General features: G+C 37.7%; 1 protein-coding gene across 2 annotated transcripts in view; it reads left to right on the top strand.

Moving 5' to 3' along the window:
- The window catches only part of fam189a1 (family with sequence similarity 189 member A1), a 126,019-nt gene that overhangs the window by 16,393 nt on the left and 84,734 nt on the right, over positions 1-24,892 (top strand). For both annotated transcript variants that reach the window (XM_079605128.1, XM_079605127.1), the window contains exon 2: positions 23,201-23,257. In XM_079605128.1, coding sequence (XP_079461254.1) covers positions 23,201-23,257 — 57 coding nt within the window. The remainder of the gene's footprint in view (positions 1-23,200; positions 23,258-24,892) is intronic.

Here is a 24,892-nt window from a genome sequence, read left to right as displayed (position 1 = left end):
GCAGCGTGTAGCTCACTCACATCCTTGAGCTCTCACTCTGTCTGACCTGTGAGGGTGAGGGCTGATGGTGCTGCCGCTTCTAATGCCTGATTAATAGCAGCGGACAAGCAGTGCTTCAGTGGAGTCAGGTGTACGCAAAGCTGTGAATGGTAATAAACAACTCACCCTGTCAATCATAAAATGAAGTTGGGGTAATTTTGCTCGGCTATTTCAGTGGTTGAATCTTACAATTACACATGGCATCTTGTTAAATCAGTTGTTTGCCTTATCCAGCTGTACTGCAAATACTGTTTTTCTTTTTTAAACACCAATTTCTGCTTTGTGATGCTCTGGAGGTGGTAGATTTATGAATTCACTTCAAATCATTACAACATTGATCCTAAATGTTGTACAGGGACCTTGATTAGAAAGAGTTTAAGTTGAGTTTGAGTTTAAGGGAGCAGGCACACATGGAATTGGAAAGGAAAGCTTGGAAAGCTTTACTAGACTTGTTTTTCCTCCAAATCGAACAAATGTTTTCTGAAGCCCTTCCGGTTGTCTACAATGTAGTACACTAAATGTTTGTTTTTGCAAAAGTTTCATATACAATGAATACCATTAAAAAGTTTGGGGTCAATAAGGTTTTTTCATGTTTTGGAAAGACGTCTCTTATGCTCACCCATGCTGCATTTATTTGATTAAAAATAAAGTAAAAACAGTAATTTTGTGAAATATCAAGGTAATTAAAGTACCTATTTCCTAATTAAATATATTTTGAAATATATGCAATGCGCCACATGATCTAGGGGTGGACGATATACCGATATACCACAATTAACCGGTAGAAATTTGTCAACCGGTACAGATTTTGGACTATGGTCTCTATCGCGGTTATACTCGCATGACTGCGTTGCTGTGCTGCGTGGTCACGTGTCTTTTGCATGCATTTTTAAGTATTGCAAGTATTGAAAAAAAAAGAGTATTTTTAAACCGTTGAAGCGCAGTAATCGGTGAAAGACAACTCGTTTCGCTATATGCGCAAGCTGTCAGAGAGACGCAAGACATGAAGCCTCTGTTCATAAAGCGTGTGAGAACTGAACTCACCCTGAGTGCTTTTTGCCGCTTTATGTTATGTTATACTTATGTTATGTGACCATGTCTTTGCAAGTAAACAGTCATTTATGTCTTAATTGAACGTAAACAGTTCAACAGTGCAGTCAGTCTTAAAATGAGAGCATCCAAATAACTGCTGTCGTTATTCATGTTAATCAAACAACAAAAAAGAGAAAATCTCTCACCGCTCTTGACTGAATCACTTCTGTAGCTGTAATAAGAATAAATGTTTATTTAATATACACAGTAAAGACTATGCACTGTTTTTGATTACTTTATGCATTTAATGTATTTCTTCATTATAGTGCTTGAAGTTTGTCAGGTAGGTCCATTTCATTTATCACTGTTTACTTGTCTTCAGTAAGCTTGAGAGTTTTTTTAGGCTAGTATTAGTTTTTTTAATGATATTGAAAATGGTGATAAGAATTATGAAATTTCAATGGTATCAAACATTTTATATCATGATATATATTCGTGATCATGAAATAAAATTACTCATAGTGTGATATACGATTTTGGTCATATCGCCCACCCCTAACATGATCCTTCAGAAATCAAATCAAAATTTGTTGATTTTATGTCAAATCTTTATTGTCACTTGTGTCGTTGCTGAATAAAAGTAGTAATTCCTTTTAAAAAATCTTGCTGACCACAAACTTTTAAATGGTAGGCACTGCAGTATTGCCTACTATTACAGAAGATTCACTTGTCAAATCTCACTCACTTTCAGACTCAAATCTACAGTACCACATGATAGATGTAAAGTTTGTGTGAAATTACTTCTTCTTCTCCTTAAATGGTAATCATTTTTACTCTTTAATAAAACAGCCAAAACTGAAAAATGCATTTTCATTTTAATTATTTTTGAATAAAACTTTTTATTCATAAGCTGATAGAAAATGCAGGTAATTAGTTGTCACAACATATCGTTAATAAAAACTTTTAACATAATTACTAATGTGATAGGCTCTTGTTTTTTCTCATTTGTAATTATCAGCTTATTTTTTATTTCAATTAAATTATTTGGGGGCACACAATTTTTCCTACTTTCAAAAAGAAATTGGGTCCTTTGGCCTATGGGTATTTGCTAAGCATTTTCTACACAAAAATAACGTTGGGAACTGTAGGAGTTATAATAACATGGATCCATAACCCCCCAAAATAATATTTTATTTAAAATGTTTTTCATCACGGTGTTTTGGTCTCACACTGGCTAACCTAACCTGAGTCTAATTGTAATTCTTCTGAGGAGCGGCCCGCTTCAGCACTCGTGACGTGCGTCATTCAATTGTTACTCGTATGCTCCCTGACAGCTGCTGGCTTGAAAATGGGGAAATGCCTGGATCCCTGCTCTCTTAGCACAGGACTCACTGCGGATCAGCGCAGGGCCCCGAGGGAACCCCGAGATGCCAAATAACTGTGAAAGCAGAGTGTGGCATTTAGACACTGTGTAGAAAGAGAGGATGGCCGCACCGAAAGGAAAGAGGGACTGGATTACTGATGCAAACAAATGCACAGGTGCACACAGATCCAGCTGCATCCTAGCACTAATCGTTTTCATTTTTCCAGACCCCATCACGTCCCTTTCATGTGGGAACCGTAACGGCTCCATGACAACTGCTGTAATTCTGTTGCCATAAATGGCAAGATTCATTTATATCTTGATTTTGAGAACCCCCAAGGAGGACTGATTTCAAATAAGCCATTTTTAGTCACTATCAATTACACTGTCTAGACAATATAAAGTGTGAGCACTTCATCTGCTATCGTGACGCAATACATGCCTCAGACTCTCCGTCTTTTCTTTTCTTTTTCAGTCACTATTGTTGCTCAGTGAGATATGCCTGTTATCTCATGTGTTTTTGTCGGGGAGGGGGTGGAAGTAAACTGTCCTCAGCAACACAGTGTTGCGGATCACATCCGCTGCTATTTCTTTTGATGTGAGACGCATAGCATCAAAGCTTCCCTTGAAGCATCTTCTGAAGGGACACGAAAGGTACGGTGGTTTTATACCAGCTGGGGGGGGAGGGGGGGGTAGATGGATGAGTTAGGACGGTGTGTTTTGCCTTTGATGGGGTCTCCCAAGCAAATCTATATAAAGGCATAAGGGAAAAACTCTGTTTGTTGTGTAGCACAGCATATGGTAAAAGGCGTATGTCCTGAAGTAGCGGCAGATATATGAGGTCTACAGAAGTCCTGTGATGATGGATACCTCAATATTGTGCCTTTGTTGCAGCCTGCATCCATCCTCCTGTCATTTATTCTGTTCTGGGGAGGACAAAGGTTTGTCCTAGTGTTCACCTTCACGTTCTCATTCCGTGTATCTCCTCTCTTTCTCTATTATCTTGTCCTCCTGAGATGTATCTCTCCTTGCTTGTCATCGCAGGTTAAAGCTACAATGTTTTAAAAGTCCACGGATGCGGACACTGTAGAGAGTCTTCTTACATTCTCTGTATTCTGGATACACCTAGCTCAACATATTCATGCTCTGCTGGTATGCCATGGATCGAAGGACTCGCTGGTCACTTGCTATTCCTTAGGTTCAGCTGTAGCGATCACACTGTGCTCTTGTTGGAGTAAGATGTCAATAACACTCATGACTGTGTTAAAAGGATGTTAGATGTAATGCAGATGGAGTGCCTGGCAGATGCTGCATTTGTTACCTTTACTACAAAAGGTAGTTTTGGCCTCCATATTTTCACATCCAGCTAAAAAAAAAAAGTTTCATTTCCAGTAACTGTATCTAAACATCTTGAAAACAGTGTTAATTTACTTGAAGTTGCATAATATATATTACAGCTTGTTTAAACAGGACTTGTTCAGAGAATATATTCCAAACTAAATATTCCTTTTCCATTTTTTCCTCTAGCTTTTAGCATAAATCTTTACAAAATAAAGAGGTTTATGCATAAAGCAAACTAATAAATACAACATATTGCCAACGGGGTAGTACATAACTTTCATTCAAGATATATATTTTCTGAAAACATTCCTTATCTTTTAAAAGCACAGTTTTGCTTCTCATGTTTTAATGATGTTTAGATTTTGAGCGAGGCAAAATCAAGACAAAAATACTGATTAAGAAAATTTATTTTTGCAATTTAATGCTCCCCTCATGTGGATAAGGTTTATGGAAAATGAAAGAAAATATTTGCCATTGGGGTAATAAACTTAATTTAAAATATATTTTCTGAAAACAAGCCTCCTTATCCTTTTAAACCACAATTTTGCTTCTCAATCTTGTTTTAATGATGTTTAGATATTTTCAGCGAGGGAAAATCAAGGCAAAAATACTGATTAAGAAAATGATTTTTTGCAGTTTACTGCACATAGCTCACCACATATGGAGCCATAAGGATGATGATAATGATGATGGATGGTGTTGAAATAAATGGGGATAGTTTATATCACTGGATCTTTCGTAATTCTAGGGAGCTAAGAGTAAGGAAGGATTCTGTTCAAAGATTTTCATGGCTTTATATCTTCATCTCTGAAGCGTATGTGCCGTCGTTCATCACGATACAATGTAGCCCTTTCGAAGTGCAGTAAATAGTTCTTCTACCTTTAGTGGCAAAGTCTGACACATCTACATCTTCAAAATGCTTTAATAATTCTGCAGTACTGCATAACCTCTTTGATAAATGGCCAGCTAAAGTAATGCGGTGTGTGTATAATTACAGTATATTTCACCCAGAGCAGGGTGTTAAGTGAGGTGTCTGACTGCCAGGTTGAAGTACAGTCTCCTTGCGTATTATGAAAAAGAGTGTCATAACATCTTTTCCTTTGAATGTCTTTTAATATCTTCAAATAGGCCTGCTTTTGTGAAAATGTTTCTGTATAGTGTGAAGGCATCAGATGGATGGTTTTGGGGGTTTATTATGGTGGAGACGCAACATTAACGTGCTGTTTTTGGAACTGACATGACATGTTTTTTTGTTGGGAGACTGACATGGTTTTGACACTGATCGTCTTTACAGAGTGTTTGTGCTTTGTGAAATCTTTAGCGCCCATGTTGAAGACCAGCTGATAGCCAGAATCGCTCAGGGCGCTAGAGAAAAGCAGAGCGAGGAGAAGTTGACAGCTGATTACATATCAGCTTTAACAAATGTAGTAATGGGTTCTTAATGCTGTAATAACAGTAAACATCATTTGTAAATGTAGCCGTTGATTAATGATGGTGACAATAAGGAGTTTCAACTTGACATGAATATTTTTATGCGCCCTCATCCTCCCGTTAAATAAAGGTGCTGGAGAGTGTCATTGGCATTCATCCAGGAGAGCAGTTTGGCTGAATAGCAAAATGTAATATCGCTTGTCATGTGTTCTGCATTCAGAGTGAATAAATGACAGAACTGTGAAAAATATTCAACATGTATCATATAAATTGCTCTTTAAGAATCCTGGATGGGGAAAAAAAGCTTATGTCCATCTCAGTTACAGTTTTTTAATTGCCTTTTAGTTCAGTTGTAGACATTTTTAAATACCGATAAACAAACATTGCATAAACATTGCTGTTTACAGGTACTAAGCTTAAGCATTATATCTATGGAAGTGCAGTTTTTCCCCCTCAAAGTAATATTTGTAATATACAGTTAATATTAATATAATAATAATACAATAAAACTGTTTATTTAAAATTGATGTTATCATATTGCCATTTCTTTTTGTTATTTTATTTGTTTTACTGTAGTGTAGGGGGTTACTACTCTTTGTGTCTAGAAATGCATGTCACCCTTTTTTAGGCACAACGTGTCTTGTGGTTTATTATAAGGTAAATCCACCTTTTGTAATGACTTGGAATTGTTTCAGTTGATCTTTCAGCTTCTCGTCTCATTTGCCTGAGACGATGTTAATGCTATTCAGTCACTTTCTTACTCCTGAGTCGAGAAATGATTCGCAATGCAACATTTTATGGCAAACTGCCTTTTTAAAGGTCTTTAAAGTGGCTTACAGGGGATAGAAATAATGCTCACTCACTCAGTCTGTATGCTGACGTATGCACACTCCTCCTTTGATCTGTGAAATTAGGGGTCATGTGTTCCATTACTGTCAAGTAATTGAAGTCAACTTTGCAAAATGGAACCTGCAAATTTTTTTTTTTTTTTTTTATGTGGTCAGCTGGGGGTAAAAAGTGCATGACTAACAAGTCAGATTTTCTTGTGGACTTGTGAACCAAAAAAAAAAAAAAAATCCTGATCAGCATCATACATTTTTCTGACATTTATCTTTTGTTTGTTGCACACGGTTCATTATTATTGGAATGCTTATTTAGATTTAATGAACGTGGGTTTGTTTGCTGTTGAAAATTTATTTATTTTGATTTTTCATTATAGGTAAAAAGAATAATAATTAGACTCTAAATTATGTAGGTAATAAACTTAAACCGAAATGCTGAATCTTAATTTAAAAAATGGTCTCTGTTTTCATGCCATGATTTCCCCCCAAAACATGTTCAATGCAAAACAAGAAACAAAACATGCATTCCCATGTGTATTAATAACAAGCTTCAAACAATGGCCATCTGACAAATATAGATTTGTTTTGTTTTTAAAAATGAATCAAATTTGCAATAATACTTTAAACTTGCCCGTATAGTGCTATAGATGATCTTAAATCTGTCCAGATCGATGAACAAAATTACAGCTATTTCTAGCAATCATTTTTTTTTATGAAAATTTATTATCAATATTGTTTGCTGGAACATAATCCCCATTGATTTGAGGTGCAGTTTTATAAATTGAGAGGGTCATTAAGGGTAAGTTGTAGTAATTAAATGTGCTTGATCAGTAATACTTAGCAATATATACAGTCCTGTGCAAAAGTATAAAGAATTAGTATTTGCACCAAAAAGTTTTTAAGACAGTTATTTATACATTTTGCTGTAGTGTGTCAGCTGGAAATATCTTTACATTTCCAAATATTCCTTTTGCCATTAATTGCAATAATCCAGTGAGATTTTTGTTTGCACAAGGAGTCTGACGGTATGCCGGTATGCTCCACACAGAGATCTGATCTCCCAATCATCGAGTCCATCTGTGATTACATGAAGAAACAGAAAAAACTTCTAAATCCAGAAGAATTGTTGCAACGTCTCCAAGACGCTTGACAAAACCGTTCTGCAAAGCTACCTGAAAAACTATGTGCAAGTGCAACTAGGACAAAAACTGTTAAACACAAAGGGTGGTCACACCAAATATTCATTTGATTTAGCTAATAGAAGTTAGTTTTTGCCCGTTGCTTAAACACTATAGACCCATGCTTAGATTAAAGTAACACAACTTGAGACTAGACTAGTGTGTTCCCCCTGATCTGAAAGTGTATGCATATTATGCAAAAATGTGTCATTTTGTCATCAGAGTTACATTTTGACAAAGGAATGTTAGGTTTTGATAGTAGAGTTTCAATTTGACATATGTGAATGGCAATGGAGTTTTGGCACAATGAGCGAAATTTTGGCAAATGTGTTCAAGCAACGGGCAAAAACTGTAATTGATAAATACAATCTATTTCTGACATTATTTTTTGAAAGCATCGTCACTTTACAGCATTTGCACGCAAGTGCCTAAAACTTTTCACAGTATAGCTTTGCAGGTATGTTTCTTCAAGTGCACACACACACACACACACACGTGTGCATTTACAGCTATCATTGCATTTGCACATCTTGGCTTTATCTTATTACATATGTTGAAATAATGAGTGCCTGTTTGCTGTTGGTCGCTCTGGTCAGGAAGTGTCTGCCAATAAAATAATTGTAAAATTAAATGGAAAGCCACTTCAATGTAGATGCTTTTCTCACTGATTTTTGATGTGTGTAATCGGTTATTTGTGTATGGTACACATATTGCCTGGTAGATTAACAGCAGGGAGGGAGGTGGGTATAGATCTATTAATAATCATCTGGGGAGAGAGAGAGAGGCGAAAAATGGCCCTCGGTGCAACTGCCAGGGGAACACTCATAAAGCTCACACTCCTTCACTTCTTCTCCCTATTTCTCATGTTTCTCTCGGAGCCTCAATCATACATAGCCTTTCTAAAGGGGAGCAAATTCAAGTAAAGAAGCTCATAGATTTTATGATGTACACTCAATGAGCCTTATGAAATAATAACCTGGAGCCAAAATGAATTGACAATATCTTATTATTTCTGAATTAGTTAAATGGTGGATAAATATGTCTATTTTTTACCTATCCACTATAATATAAAAATAATCTCCATTGCTTGAGAAGAATAAATATTGCTAAATTAAAAAAGTTTTTTTTTTCATCAAGCACAAGTGGATGCCAATAACAGTCTTCATTATAGGCTAAAACAGAACTTGACTTTTTTCTACTTATTACCTGCATATCTGCCTTTGCACTCGTGATTTAGCATTACAAACTATACATCATTAGCAGGATTAGATGCTTTGTGTGTACGGGTCATTACTCCTCTTTATCGGTCTGTAGTTGGAGTGTCAAAGATGGATTCGCTATGGAGTCACAGATGACAGGAAGAATGCATTCATTTGTTCATGCAGTTCTTGCTTTTTGAAGCGCTCTTGTGAGACTGATGAACATAAGAGGATAAACATTTTCACATGTCAGATAGCATCTTGATTGCTATGTTTCTCATTGGATGTTTTCTGCGAGTGTTTCTTTTGGGTTATATGTTGGACATTTTTCCTGTTTGTTGTGTGTGGTTTACATTTAAAGGAAACTGATAGATATGTCAGTTCCTGAGGTGAGCTCGCTTGATTACTAATTCAAGTTGTGCTCTGAGAGATAAGGACACATATAAAAGATGGAGATGATGTTTGAATAATTTTGTTGGTGTATAAACCAAAACTGTCAGACTATGTTAATCTGTTCCAAGATAAACACCAGAAAAAATTGGATTTGTTTTGCCTCATTTTCCCTTCCAGCAACTTTTTTTTTTAAATTAAATATCTGGTTGAGTAAATCACAGGGTAATTTTCATTTTTGGGTGAACTAACCCTTTAAGGAATCTGAAAGTCTCATCAATTGCTTTACGTTAAGTGTGAATATATATAAACTGGTTTGTTAGAGAGGTTGGTTTACGATCTATGTTAAGAAAATAAATGCATTCACATTCTTTTTCTAACCCCTAACCCTACACATTAAAACCATTGAATCAAAAATAGTGAAACCATTATGGGTTAGAAACGTGTGTGTATGAGCAGACAGTGCTCTGCTTCCTCTCAGATGGGTTCTGTAGCCTGTGGCTGGCTTGGGCTGTCTGTTCCTTTTCAATCCCTGATGTAGATGACCCTGCCTCCTCTCACTGCACTCCCAGCAATCCAGCCTGATGTGTAAGTGAGAATATAACCCTCATTTACTGATCACTTCCCTCCACTATTACTCTTCTCACTAGAACAATTCTCTGATAGTATTTTTTTCTTCTTGGAACTGGAAGACACTTTGCTATTGAAGCGACTGCCAAGAAAATGTGTACATTTTGTCATGACCAGCAGATAGTCACAATGTGCCAATCAAAAGCTAGGACAACCATGAAATGAAATGCTGTTCACACACACATCCAATTTGGTTTTCATATCCAATCTTCATGACTGACTGTTACTGGTCACCACACATTAAACTGTAAGTAAAAAAAGTTAGCGAAAAATACTGTATTGTGAGCGATTGTGCACTTTAGACAATATATAAAGTACTTTACAGAATGACTGAAAAGTGTAAATGAAATCCTATCTAAGGGTTCAAACTGAGCCACAAGTTATTCGGATTTCAAATCACACACATATGTGACAGGTTTGTAAACATTAGATAAGGATTTATTTATTTATTATTATTATTATAATTTTTTGCTGCTGCTTGTTTGAGCAAAGCAGTGTAGTCAAAGTATAGTTGAAACAAAATTGCTAAGGTATTTAGGTTTCGGGTTTGTGCTTGAGAGACGTTAAAAATGAAGTACCTCAATGAATTTTTGCAGTGGTAGCTCTTATTTTCTGTATTGATTTTCAAATAGGATTTACACTTATTCAGTCTTACAACAATCAGCAATGGTATTTTATTGCCATTGATCTAACCAGCCTGCAGGGAGTCTTACTTGCTCCTGTTTTTTGTGTGTGTGCGTGCGTGCGTGCGCGCGCGCACTGGGCCAATGTTAAGCTGGGCCAATGTTCTCTGATTGGCCACCAGTGTATGAATTAAAGCCTGGCACATCAACTTCAATGGAAGCAATGCACATCTCTGGTTGCCAGCTGTAATGGGGACCTTTATGCTACATCCTGCTCAGTTAATGCTCAAACACACACACACACACACACACACACACACACACACACACACACATTTTGAGCTTGTGGTTTCCTCCAGCAATAAGACTTCATCTTCTTTGATTTAAGATCAATAAACTGCCCTTCAGTACAGTCACAGTGTACTACTGGTATTTAGATTGTCACTGCTAAAAGAAGACTATCATTAAACAGCGTTTAGATGTCTACACATCGCATTGTGTTGATGAAGCACATTGCCATTTAAAGCTAATTACATTGTAGAAGTCCTTTAGTCCTAATTGCAGTTTTCAGATGTTTACAACATTGTTGATGTGTTTGTGTATTGTTGATGTAATGGATTTTATTATACTTTATTTTATTTATTTATTTATTTTAAGTTAAAAAACCCTGGATTAATTCAATATTTTTGTTTTCTTTTTCTTCCACTTTTTCCATCTTGATCCTTTCTAAGCTGTGAGTGACGGATGAAAAGAGCTTCCTCAGTGTGAAATGACTTCATTGGTGGCCATTGTTGTGAGATGTTACTATCTTTACCAGTGACACACTTTCATTTAATTTTTTAAGCGAAGTTTCCTCTAGCTGTCGTTTGAATCAAACGCTTTTCTTTTTTTAGGAGACACCGAGGCTGTAAAGGGCTATTAGAACTAAAAATGGCATTTCTGCATATCAGCACTTTCAACCTTGGCATACAACATGAATCAAGTTGTAATTGAAATTTGCATTGGGATTGTTTGTTATGGCCTCCTTTCAAGAGGCTGCAATAATCCATCGTATTAGTCGGAACAGAATAAAGTGGGAAAGCCAGCTTCGGCTGTTTTAAGAGAGCTCTCTGCAGGACTCTCTGCTTACAGCACGCTCTATCTCCTATTTGATTTTGCTTTTTTAATTTGAACCAAATTCAATTTAGAAGTCATTAGTGATTAAACTGGCTAAAGTCATCTCTAAAGCACAAAATGTATGAGACAGAGAGAGGGAATAGCTTCCTTAGTGAGAGTCTGTTCTTTTCACATCTGGCCTCTCTGCCCACTACAATCCATCTCAATTACTGAGGAAAAGTCCCCTCTCTCTCTCTCTCTCTCTCTCTCTCTCTCTCTCTCTCTCTCTCTCGGTATCTCTCTCTCTCTCTCGGTATCTCTCTCTCTCTCTCTCTCTCTCTCTCTCTCTCTCTCTCTCTCTCTCGGTATCTCTCTCTCTCTCTCGGTATCTCTCTCTCCCTCTCTCTCTCTCTCTCTCTCTCTCTCGGTATCTCTCTCTCCCCTTTAACTTCCCTAATTAGTCTTTGTTTGTCATATTTCTCTTTCTCCTCCTCACACCCTTCATCATCATCAGTATCACGGTTCATATTTCTACTACCATGTAAAAAGGATTGGTGGCTGTGTTTTGAATGTAAGGCAGCATGTCACTATGTAGGTTTGACTGTTATGGCATAAAAGTTTGAGACTGGAGTAATGGTGGATGCTTCAGCTGGCTTTGTTTATCTAATGCTATCTCAATTTCTGTTGCTCTGCAATTATTCAAAGAGCTGGACAAGAGAGGCCTATTAGAGGAAGGGCAGCACTGTCCCCTGATTGAATGTCACCAGAAATGTCCCACGTTCCTGTGTGTATGATGTACACACATTCTTGTGGGACGGAGATTTAAAAAATAATAATAATCAATTCCTTCCAACTTTTAAAGCTTAAGGTGTTTAAAATAATAATTAGGAAAAATATCCAGGACACATTCAACCAAAAATGTTTTTTTCATTGTGACATTATTGTCATGATAATGAAGCACATTTCTCCCCAAATTGACCATTTGCAAAGTTGCGGCCAAAATGTTACTGACCAATCCTGCCTCAGCAGCAATTGTCATCTCACACCAGTCTTAAGTCTATGGAGGATCTGTGCATTTGGATTTGATTCAACACAATTTTTGAGAAATCATCCAAAAGTAAAACGGGAAAATGTTGCTGCCAGGTTGTTTTCAATCGTGTAACCCCTTTCAAATGTGGATTTCTTTTTTCAGTTGATTGTGATGACAGTTTGTCTTGATTGAGTTTTTTTTTTTTATTCCAGCCCATGTTAGAACAATATTCAAATGATTTCAGTTAAGAGAGATTTAGCTAGTCATGTTTGTTTGTTTGTTTTTTCAAAGAAATCTCCAGTTCCTCTTACTTTCATTAGCAATGAGTAAATTCTCATTACTGTAAAGGTGTGTTTTACATTACTGTAAATGTTTGTGGGCAAAATCCTTTTTTTAAAAATAGAAATCTGTGAGATCAGGAATTTCACATTAGGTTGAAAGATTTCCCCAGACACATTTGACATTCAATTTAGGCAGGTCAAGCTAATTCAGGTGGTTTGAAAAATTGCGAAATTGAACATCTTGAATCTGCGTTTATTGGGTTGTGAATATCTGAGAAGTGACGTACTGTACTGTGACTGTCAGAGATGGTCGGTGTAAAATTAGCTTTTATGCGTATACACACTTTTTTATAATTCTTAATTTGTAATTGTTAAAATATGTTTTTAATTTACATTGTTCCCAGTAATACATTTCTTTTATTTATTTATTTTTGAAGACTTTAGGGTCTTGTTGCAAAATATAATAATTTCTTGATTCTTTATTTTCGAATGAAATGTGACATGTTCTTGAGAGGTTTATTGAGATTCACCTATGAATTAGTTCTTAAAGACGATCAATGGTCAGAGCTACGACTCCAAATAGTTGCTGTGGTTATTACGGTGTTTTAACTACTGGAGGAGCGCCATGTGTGCGTACTGGCATGGTCTCCAGAGGAGATCTGTGTGCAGAAAGTGGATGAACGTGAATAACGGCGTGTGTGAGAGAGAGGGAGAGGAGAGGAAAGAATGATTGAGATTCCCAACCCCCAGTAACACCAGAGAACCTGCTGTTGTCCCACTGTTTCCATGGCGATGAGGATGAGCTGTTTGTTCTAAGCTCAGAACCGTGTGAGATGTTAGACAGGGAATAATGATTCGTAGATTGAGAGAAAGCGAGGAAGAGAAGGTGAATGACGGAGATAGTGACTAGATGAGAGCAAAGTAACCATGAATCTGTGTATTACATTTTGAACGAGCTAAGGAATCAGCCAATCACAGACCTTGACCTTCTCCTGTGAGCTCCATTGTGTTAGTGCTGGAATAAACTGCTGCTTTTAGAGCTGTTTGAGAGTGGGGGCATCTAATTTGAGTGAAGCTCTCATCTGTGTCTCAAGAGCCCAAAAGGAGCTGAAGAAGCCAATGTGATGGAGAGGTCACGGTGTAAACACAAGCTCTCTTATACACACATACACATGCACAAGCCTTTCAACAAAAGAATACCGCCCCGTCATTTTCATTCCTCTAGTTTTCTCATTCCCCCTTTTGAGTCCAAAACATATTTTAGTGCACTTGACTCTTGACTCTAATTAATTCAAGCAATGTTCTGCTATTGGCACAGAACGTACCTAAAGGTACAGCTTTATTCATTTGCGAGGTGTGCCTGTGACAGCAGAATGCAATTTCTAAATTGAACACAGCGAGTCATGTGATCTGGTGGTTGCTTTTAAACGAGCCAGAAGGATTTCTCGGCTGCCAGCTTTCCATGTGATATATCTGGAGTTGCCGAATGTCACTATCTTCAGGAGTGGATTTACACTGACACTCTTTTAATCCCCAGATTGTTCAATTTAATTAGAAAAGAGCGTGCGTTTGTCCCTGATGTGTCCCAAACTTGGATGTGTTCTCATAAACACTCAGGTTTGGATTTGCAGACTGGTGTTCTCGGGATCGATACTAAAAGAGTTTCAGGAAAAAAAACACTGTTGTACAACATTACTACTGTAATTTTTTAAAAGCTGCTATTCCTATGAGAAGAGTTGGTTAAAATTCACTAGAGAGAAAAATAAAGGTGTGTATGTGTGTGTGTGTGGTCCTTGTAAACCATTCGTTAATGGGACTAAATGTCCCCACAAAGTGTAGTAATACCAGTAGTTTTTGATCTTGTGAGAACATCTGGTCCACATGAGGAAAACAACTTATAAATCATACAAAAATATGCTTTTTTGAACATTTGAACAGCTAGTTTAAAAAAAAACATGTTTACAACATGGAAACCCAACAATAGTTTGGCCCTATTGTTAATTTTAAATGTATATTTTCGTAATGGATCAATGTAGTAGGTTCTGTCACTTCTGTCTAGTGTATTTGTTGGTTCTGTGACAGAGTTTTGACACTCCTGTTTTGTCATGTCTTTGTGTGGGCGCGCGGCTTCGAGCGTCCTGGAGCCATGCGCTCTTGTCTGTATGCCTTGTTACATGTGCGGGGTGTGGTGTTTGGATCCCGGCACATCTGTCTAGCTTGGTTTTGGTTCTGTGTCGGGATTCGGACATTCATGCTCTGCGTGTTTGTCCTCTGTTGTGAGCGCACAGGATGTTGCAGCACTCGTTCTCGTGGGCTCTGTCTTGTCATGTGAGCGTGCAGTTTTGAGTTCGCTCGGACCATAATGATCTTCTGTCTGCGTGTGTTTTTGTGTTCTGTGTAGCACGCAGCTTGTGTTTTACACTAGCTGTGTGCTTTCATGTTGTCACGTTTTGTGTGAACACGTGGCTTATGAGTGTTCTCATTGGCTGCATGTTCGTGTCACATTTTGTGTGAGCACATGGCTTGTGATTTGTTTTACTGGCCATGTGCTTGTGTTTTTATGTCATGTTTGGTGTGAGCACATGGCTTGTCATGCTTTCATGTGCCATGTGCTCTCCTGTGGATTGTCAAGCCCCTCCCATCTTGTTACCTGATTATTGATTGATTTGCCCCACCTGTCCTCCCACTTTACATGCTTTGTTTGCTGTCCTTATTTATTCTCCCTGTGGTTTCAGTCCTTTGCTGGATCGTCACAAAGTATGACTAAGTTTTTCTGTCCTGTTTTTCCCCCCACGGGTTGTTTTTGTTTGTGTTTTCACTTTTATTAATAAAGCCCTTTATTTCTCCTGCAATTGATTCCTCTCTCCCTTCACTCAACCTGACAGTTCCAGCATTAGTTAAGAAATAATTTCTTTCATATGAACAAATTGACTTTTGACTGAAATAATTAGAATTTAATCAGAAATAGAATCATATCAAATCGACAGTATGCGAAATAGGATCTAATCGAATCAGGGATTGTACGAATCAGGGATTCTGATTGTTGTGGTCAGAATTATTGGCACCCCTGGTAAATATGATCAAATATGGCAAAAAAAATGAATCTGCATTGATCCTTTTGATATTTCATTCAAAAAACTAACCTTTCTTCGAAGTAAAATAATTGAAAGTAAATCAGAAGCATTTCACATTATAAAACAAATGCTTTTTCCTCCAAAACACTTTGGCCACAATCATTTTATTAAATACTGTTTGCAATCTCCTTTTGCCTAGATAACAACTCTTGAGTTTTCTCCTATAATGCTTGATGAGTTTGGAGAACACCTGACAAGAGCTCAGAGACCATTCCTCCATACAGAATATCTCCAGATCCTTCAGATTCCCAGATCCATGTTGGCTCTTCTTCTCTTCAGTTCAGCCCACTAATTTTCTATAGCAGGGTTCCTCAAACTCGGTCCTGGAGGGCCACTGTCCTGCAGAGTTTAGCTCCAACACTGATCAAACACACCTGATCAAGCTAATCAATGTCTTTAGGATCACTAGAAACTCACAGCTAGGTTTGTTTGATCAGGGTTGGAGCTTAACTGTGCAGGACAGTTGCCCTCCAGGACCGAGTTTGAGGGACCCTGTTCTATAGGGTTCAGTTTAGGGGACTGGGACGGCCATGGGAGAAGCTTCATTTTGTGCTCAGTGGCACATTTTTTTCTTGATTTCAGATTTTTATGTTTGTTTTGGATCGTTGTCCTGACGGAAGATCTAACCAAAGCCCATTATAAGATTTCTAGCAGAAGTGGTCTGTTGGTATTTGTTTAATTTGCTAGAATCCATGATACCATGTACAGTATCTGAACAAGACCTCCAGCAAAAAAAATAGGCTCACAACATTAAAGGGCATATGACACTCACAGTTTCTGCCAAATCTTGAGTATGCATCCTAGATGATCTCATCTAGGTCATAATCTAGATGAGTATTTCATCCTTCATATCTCCGAAGAGTCTTTAGTTTTATCAGATTTCTAAAAGACAGATACGCTGTACCGATTCTTTCCGAAAACAGCCGAGTTCCTGGAGATGTGCCGTGGGCGAAGCTAAAGGGTCACGGCCATGTTTAGCATTAGAATCTTGCTAACCCTTGAACAGTGTAAATAAGAGAGAATGCATGAAATGGCAGTAGACATCCCCATCAAAGATCCAGCTATATTTGGGCATGTGGGCATGGGGTACTTTTTATCCCTGTTTGCACCAAACCAATCTAGTGTGTTTGCTGCCAAAAAGATCTTTTTTGGTTTCATTTGACCATAGAACTCAGTAAACTCCCAGTTTGCTTTTTTTATTGAAGCCCTTGCTAACAACATGTGGTGATGTAGGGGTTGTTTTTTTAGGCTTTCTGACCCCAAGACTCAACTAATCTCTGCAATTCTCCATCTGTGATCCTTGGAGAGTCTTTGGACACTCAAACTTTCCTCCCCGCTGTGTATTAGGACGATATAGACACACGTCCTCTTCCAGGCAGATCCGTAACATCTTTTGTTGATTGGAACTTCTTAATTATTGCCCTGATAATGGAAATGGGGATTTTCAAGCCACTCTCTATTTTGTGACGCTCAATTTTTTGCTGCACATCAGAACTATATTCTTTGGTTTTACTCATTATGATGGACGATTAAGGGAATTTGGCCTTTGTGTTTCCTCATATTTATACTCCTATTAAACAAGAAGTCATAGCTAGACAATTTCATGTTCCTAGTCACCCTGGTGTGGTTAAAAAAATTAATATTAATGGGAATATACTTCAGAGGTATTTTACCCATAAAAAAGTGTTTTGGAGAAAAACATCTATTTCATAATGTGATTTATGAATCACACACTTTCAAATGCAGATTTATTTTTACAGTCATCTTTGATCACATTTACCAGGGTGGCCAATAGTTCTGACCACAGCTGTTTATCGATACCCAGACTATTATGTGTGTACAACAAACATTCACAACATTCCTCCCGGCAGGCACCCACCCGTGCAGATACATGACCCGGAGTCGAGTTTCCCCATAACTTGCTCGAAGATGCCTCTTTAGGACGTGTGCTAGCTGTTCCAGATAGATGTTTTTACCTGATAAGAGTGCCCCCCTAACACGATTACAGCCATGACAAGGACAGTGATGGTTCTGTAATTTTATTAGATAGAAGCGAATCTGCAGCAAGGTGCAGGTCATCCCTTTAGAGAGAAACAACACAAGCTGCCCAAGGGTTCAGCTTCTGAATACCATTTGGAGCTCAATGATACTGTTGGTGGTTCAGTTCAGTTCTCTGGTACTAGAGTGGGTGTGAGCAGAATCGATTTACTACTCATCCGCCACATCGAAAATGAATGGACAAATCTTTCCTGTGAAAATTGTGGGGATAGTTTTTTTTTTTGGACATTACATGGTTTTTATGCCGTATGATTATACGTGTGTGTTTTCGGGGGTTCGCAGTGAAGCTTTGTTGAGTGTAGTGTGTGTTGCATGTTGATATCGAAGGAGTCACTTCGCTCTCTTCCTCTCTGAGGGGTAAATGGGAAATCATTACAAAGCCTGGAAAGTGTCCAGAAAAGGGTTTCCACGGCAACAGGACCACCATTCCCATTCGTCCCTCTCTGTCTTCCTCTTTCTTTCCCTCCCATTTAGGGAGTGATGTGTAAGTGTGCCGTGTCCTCATTCCAGGACCTTCATTCAGTCACTCGCATAGCCTTGATGATCATTATCACATTTATGGATACATCCAAATGCTTTTTGAACTCAACTCAAGCAGTATAGAATAAAGGTGATGAGCAATAAACCTTCCTAAGTGTAAATGTGAGTATGGATGATGCTTTACACTTGCATAAGTATGCACGCACCTTCATAAATATGTATGTAAATCAAGATGATAGGCCACACACCTTCATTAGTATGTATGTGAGGGATGCTACGCTTGAGAAATATGCCTTGAAGTCATTCGCAGGCATTGCAGCGGGCAGTGGGTGTATTCGTTCTATTTATATCTAATAGCATACTATATGATCATAGTTTCCTTCTTAATTGAGGCAAGCAGACCCCGCGTTCTCCATGATGATGAGAACATGTGTGCTTATCACTCGAACCAGCAGGAGAAAATGAGAAATCTTGGTCTCTCTCCAGACACACGACATGGACATCAGTTCAGCTACACATGAGCCCGGTTGAAATCTTCTCACTTTCTTGACCATCCTGCTGACATCACCTGAGGCCTGCTGATACTGCAGCCGGAACAATAGTATCAAGCAGCATCTGTCTAAACAGCTGTGTTGTGGTGTCTGTTAGAGTAGAAGTGGTTTGACAGATTGTGGTGCATGTTCTTGTTTTCTTATTTTGATTTGATCATTTTTGGCCTTCTGGTCTTTTTTTTTGTGCTAGATGTGCAGCTTCTGAATATTTTCATTGCACCACGTAAAAAAGAAAAAAACATTAGTTTGAGAGAATATAAGATTGTGTGGATTTATTGATATAGAGCTGAGATGAGAAGATCATCCAAGTGTATTACTGTAGATAGTTTTGCTTCTTCAGTCTTTCTGTCAAAGGCATGTTGAACATTGCAGCAGCTTTTATTTGATGATATTAGATGGCGTACTTGATGAACGCAAACTTATCTGTGTAGTTATGTATTTACATTTAGGGCACAATTGTGTTACCCGTACAAGACTAAACAGAAATTTAAAATGACTGTTATCTAGTTCAATATATTTTATTCCTGTGATGGCAAAGCTGAATTTTCAGACATTACTCCAGTCTTCAGTATCACATGTTCCTTCAGAAATCATTGTAATATGTTGATTTTCTGTTCAAGAAACATTTCTTATTATTAATGTTAAAATTAGTTGTGCTGCTTAATATTTTTGTGGAAACGTACATTTTTTCCAGGATTTTTTGATGAATAGTAAGTTCAATAGAACAGCATTTATTTGAAAACTTTAGTGTCACTTTTTATCAGTTTAATGCGTTCTTGTTGAATTAAAGTATTAATTTATTTTAAATAAAAATCTTACTGACCCCACAGTTTTTAAGCGTAGAGTTCCTTAACTGGATACAGTTCTGTTATACTAATATTTCTTGCATGAGCATTCTGTAAATAGTAAATTTCAACGCACCACTGTGCAATGCAACACTGCAACTGAATCAAAAGCACAATTCCTGAACAGATGACTTTTATGCAACAGTTATGTTAAGTGATTAAAAAACATACAGCACAACCAGTGTAATGACTCTGAGTCGGTCCTTTGTAGTGGACCATACAGCATGACCTATAGCCCAGGGATTATTCCAGACAATAATTGGCCTGATCCTACCAGACTCTCGTACATTTCATTTTTACAGAGTCTGGACACTCCCCATTGACAAGCGTTAACTTCCTTGAAGGCGGGTACTCTGTTGAAATTTAACACTATTGGATCTGCCTAGCCACTCTGGATCTTCCATAACCAATCGCTAACGTTTGGTCGTGACGAAACTACAACTCAAACTAGTGCACGACCTCAACGTCATCGTTCTCAGCTACTCCCTCTGTTTGCTGATTGGACTAGTAAAAATTGGCCGGAGAAAACCTTGCGAATATACCGCAAACCCAGACGACGTACTGAAAGAAAAATGAAAATTGAGTGGAAGTACGTCAGTGTGAGCCAGGCTAGAGAAAAATTACTGACTAAGTCAAAACCATTTAGAGCGACCTGTGTAGTCCAATCGATTCCCAAACAAATTACTCTAATGAGCCAGTTCTTTTTATGTAATCAAAAACAAGCGCATTTGCTTGTTTGGCAGTTTCTTCCTCAAAAATACCAAAAAATAAGAAATGGACCATTAATGTGTTCAGTTTAAATGCTGTATCTCTTGCTTTCTTAGCCTCTCTCTTGCTCTTTTTGGGGAGGGGGGCAGCTGTATATCACTGCTATGCAAACAATTCACTGTGATTAAAGACCGTCACCCACAGCACCCGTACACTCTGCAGACCACATTCACAACACTCAATGCAAACCGCTGCAAGTTAAGTCTTGATTTTGACAGCCAAGAGCAATTTCCCAAACCGCACTGTTTGATCCAGCACTTTTTGTCCATTAGTATTCCCTCAGATAGTTTCTAATAGTCCAGTTTCAGCAGACTGGACTTGAGCTGAATCTTCTCCTCACAGTCAAGCGAGTTTTCATTTGTGGTGTTTTGTGATATAGGCTGTATGACATGTACATATATTAGACCGAGCAGCTGTACCCTGGTAATTGACTGAAGGGCTCTCTCTCCTCTCATAGCACTGCTGACTGAGCTAAAAGGCTTTAGTGGCTAATGTCAGTGAGTGGTGAGTCTTAATCCTGTTGAGAGCGCAGCCGAGGGTGAAATCCTTCTTTGATTATTGCTTGCTATCGTTGCCTCTTTCCAGAAAACAATTTCTCCACAGACTCAACCGCACAGGCAGGGAATCACCGGCGAGGTTTCCCACCCAGGGCACAATATGTTGTAAGGAATATGGGATTGATGGTTGCAGATGTTTAATGACTGCTATGTAACACAGATATCCTTAAATAAATCTAGAAAATGTTGAACCGCATTACTATATTATCTTTTTGCACATTATCCAGAAAATTCAGGAGTACTGTAAACTTTGAGTACTGTGTGTGTGTGTGTGTGTGTGTGTGTGTGTGTGTGTGTGTGTGTGTGTGTGTGTGTGTGTTTGTGTGTGTGTGTGTGTGTGTGTGTGTGTGAGAGTATCTGTGGCATGCTGTCATTTACCACAGACAAACATTCTGACTCATCCCTCGGTACATAAATTAACATTTTCATAATCTGTGAGTCAGATACAGTAAAGGTAAACATATTTGGGTAGCTGTTCATGATAGAGGGTTTGTGTTATTCCTAATGTCAGAAATAGATAGAAAAATTGCGGGGACTTGGTTCTATCAGTCGGTTGTTGATTGGATGTTGGCAGATATAAATGTGAGATGTAGTTAATTGTAAGAAAGCGGTTTGGTTAAAGTAGACGATATGATTGTAGAACTTTGGCAAACATCACTAGAAAGAGTTGTCATTTCACCAGAAGATTGAGTTATGTCATTTTGATTAAAAATTATGGGCTGAAAAAAAAGAAAGGAAAAAAAATGCTGGGCTCAAAAAAAAGAAAGAAAAAAATGCATGTATGGATGAATTGTTCACAGTAAGATTATTTTATTAAAATAGGTTGAATTTCCTTTTCACTCCGACTTTACATCAGCATGCAATATTGAACTTTTAATCAGGCACTGAATAGAATAACTCCCAAACTTATTTTAGCCCATAGAATCATTTAGGGGTCCACGCGGGATATGATTTTCTAAAGGAATAGAATATTCCACGATCCCCGAATATTCCTTTCAGTGAGCTCTTTTGTGCAGCTGCTCTTTCCACACACACACACACAGACACACACACACACACACACACACACACACCAGCTGGGCCTTTCCTCTCTTTCAATCTTATCTTTAACTGACTCTTTCTCAGCATCTTTTTTCTTCACTCGTGGTTTCTCCATCTCTTTCTCCTTCTCAATTGCTACTGAAAGAGGATCAATAATTCAAGAGAGTAAATACAATGTGAATCTTCTCACATCATCTCTTTGAAGCATCTGTTTTATACTCACTTTCTCTCTCATAAAACGTAATCTCATGTCATACTTGTTATAGAAACGTTCTTATGTGTTAAAGAAATGTCTTATTAATGGCCCAAGCATAATTTTTGGGAACACATTGTGTCTGTGTGTGTCAAAGTTTTTTTTTTTTTGCTATTGTTGCTGCACTAACTTATGTTTTACGTTCAGGGATTGTTTTCATACTGGGGTGGGGAGAACAGCAAAGACCAAATCATGATAAACAAGTTCTTACCAAAGCTTTTTTTTTTTTTCATTGATTTATTTTATTTTTTATTTTATTTTCTTGTTATATTATTTATTTTTCTGCACTTTTCCTTTATGTTTGTGGCTGTTAATCCCACAGCTGTGTGTGATTGCACACAATGGCATAATCCTATAATCTTCAGATCGATCATTCATTCCTCAGACTGTCTTGCTGATCTGCCAGCAAACACATTCTAGTGACTGAGAATAAGTCAGCATGCACACTAGTCACCATTCACCTCCTTTTACATATGAAGCACTATATATTTAATTTCATCTGTAGCATTATTCATAACCTGAATTTACATTCTAAACTGCTGACAGCATCAGCTTTAGCGCTAACGTTTCATTCCCATTGCATTAACACCCTTCTCCTGTTGGTTTATCCGAGATGCCACTGTGATTGTAGCACAGCACGAGGTCCCGTGGGTAAAAAGTGTGAATGAGGGAGAGAAGCCTGCTGGACATGATGGTTTAAAGGGTGAAGGAGCATGCGAAAGAGAGACTGCCTCCGAGTGCTGCTGGTTAATGAAGGGTGAAGGAGAAAAAGATAGAGAACAGAAAGAAAGAAAGAAGTGCTGCGCCGGCTATAAAAGTGATTTCGCACATTTTTTTTAACCTCTCCACCATATCCACAGAATTCCCCCTACAAACCTGATGACTGTATCACTCCCTGCACATGAAATATTGATAAATTCACCTGTGAAAGAGTTTCCTGTAATGCTGAGATGTTATTTCACTTTACAGTTTTAAACTGGCCCAGTGAGAGGCAGAGCTTCGTTCTTTAGTCTCACAATCTGCTTTCTTTTTGTTTCAGGTGCTTTTGTCTGGACTGATTGGAGTGGTGTCATGGAAAAGGCCCCTTTCTTTGGTGGTAAGAAATGACCTAGTTATACTAATAGGCATGTGGTGTTTTAGTGTATGTGTGCATGTGTGAGAGTTTAAGATAACTAATAATAACAGGTTTCGTACAAGGTGCTTGAAGAACTTGAATTTTACTTTTTGAAATGTAAGTCCTGGAAAACCCATGAAAACAGACATATTTATGAAAGGTACTTGAAAATTGAATTATTGAAAGACGTGTTTAATTTTATTGATGAAATCTTTTCACGGAAAATGAATGCTGCAGTTCACCTGATATAGATCGAGATCTAGAGCCATTTTGCATGGAAATTAGTGTAATATTGTTCATATAAATATCCAAGTATATGATACAGCTTTCATTCTTCAGGTCAATCATTTATTCATGGGGGGAAAACCAGTTTGAAAGCGATATCTTTGTCATAGTACAGTATACTTTCAATGGTTAAAGTTACCACAGTCATTGCATGTGCTGCACATTATTTGTATCATTTTGTTTTATTAGTTTATTTTCATTCTCTGATTGTAGTCCTTGAAAACCAAAAAAGTAGTGCTTAAAGTCCTTAAATGTAATTTTACAGTATCTGTACGAACCCTGTAATAACCATCATAGACATTAAGAGGGACATGTTCCCTCAATATTCATCTTTGTTGGTTGACCAATATGGGATTTTCAGTGGAATATTTTATCAATGCTCAATATTAAAATTCATTAAATGAATTTATGAATTTTTAAACTGCTAAAAACAAAAATAATTTTAAATGAATTTTGACATCACCATTTTTTTTACAGTATGAAAAATGGATATTTATTTTGAGATTTGCTAAATATTACATTTAACAGTGATTTAAATTATTAGTATTTTAAAGGTTAACCTGAAAGTGAGCGGCAGTCTAATAAATAGAGGAAATTAACTTGTCAATCATCGTCCATTAACCATTTCAGTCGTATCTGACTCTTGGTAATTCTGTGGGCCAAATCTCGCCATACACGAGAGACTGGCAATTAATTTTCTTGGCGATGATTATTTTTCGGGGTAAGTCGCTACTAGGTCTTTCCCAAACCCTCCCTATTACATGGCTTGGGACTCGCACACACATGAATTCACATTCACGGACAATTTCTAGCGCCTCCGGTTCACCTATCCTATACTCCATGTTTTTTGGAGTGTGGGGGAAACCGGAGCACCCAGAGGAAACTCAGCAAGGACTCGATCCAGGGCCCACCTTCCTGTAAGGTGACAGTGCTACCCACTGAGCCACTGTGATGCCCAGTGCTATTCAATTCTAGCTGATAAAAATCTAATATCTCTAAAATGGGTCAAAAATGTATAAAAAAGAAATATGGCCTGCACAATATAAGATATTATATTTAATAACCCCCAGGCATGAATACATGGTTACATCTTTGATTTTTGGATCCATGTGTGGATCGTTTTTATGTTCAATTTTATTCCCGAAGGCATAAAGTCATTAGTGATTTGTTACTTCCATTCATAACATACTGTTAACAGTATGTGGCATGCACATGTATGTTTCATACAAAGGGTAATTTTTTCGTCTTTGCCCTCTGCTCTGTCTGAATTTTGCAGTAGATTTGTAGAGTTGTGTGATGCTAAGGCATTATCACAGCGAGCACTATCAGGAG

Source organism: Phoxinus phoxinus, assembly GCF_949152265.1.
Source record: "Phoxinus phoxinus genome assembly, chromosome: 2".
Taxonomy (NCBI): Eukaryota; Metazoa; Chordata; class Actinopteri; order Cypriniformes; family Leuciscidae; genus Phoxinus; species Phoxinus phoxinus.
The sequence above is the reverse complement of the archived record's forward strand: the minus strand, read 5'-3'. Positions and strand labels throughout refer to the sequence as shown.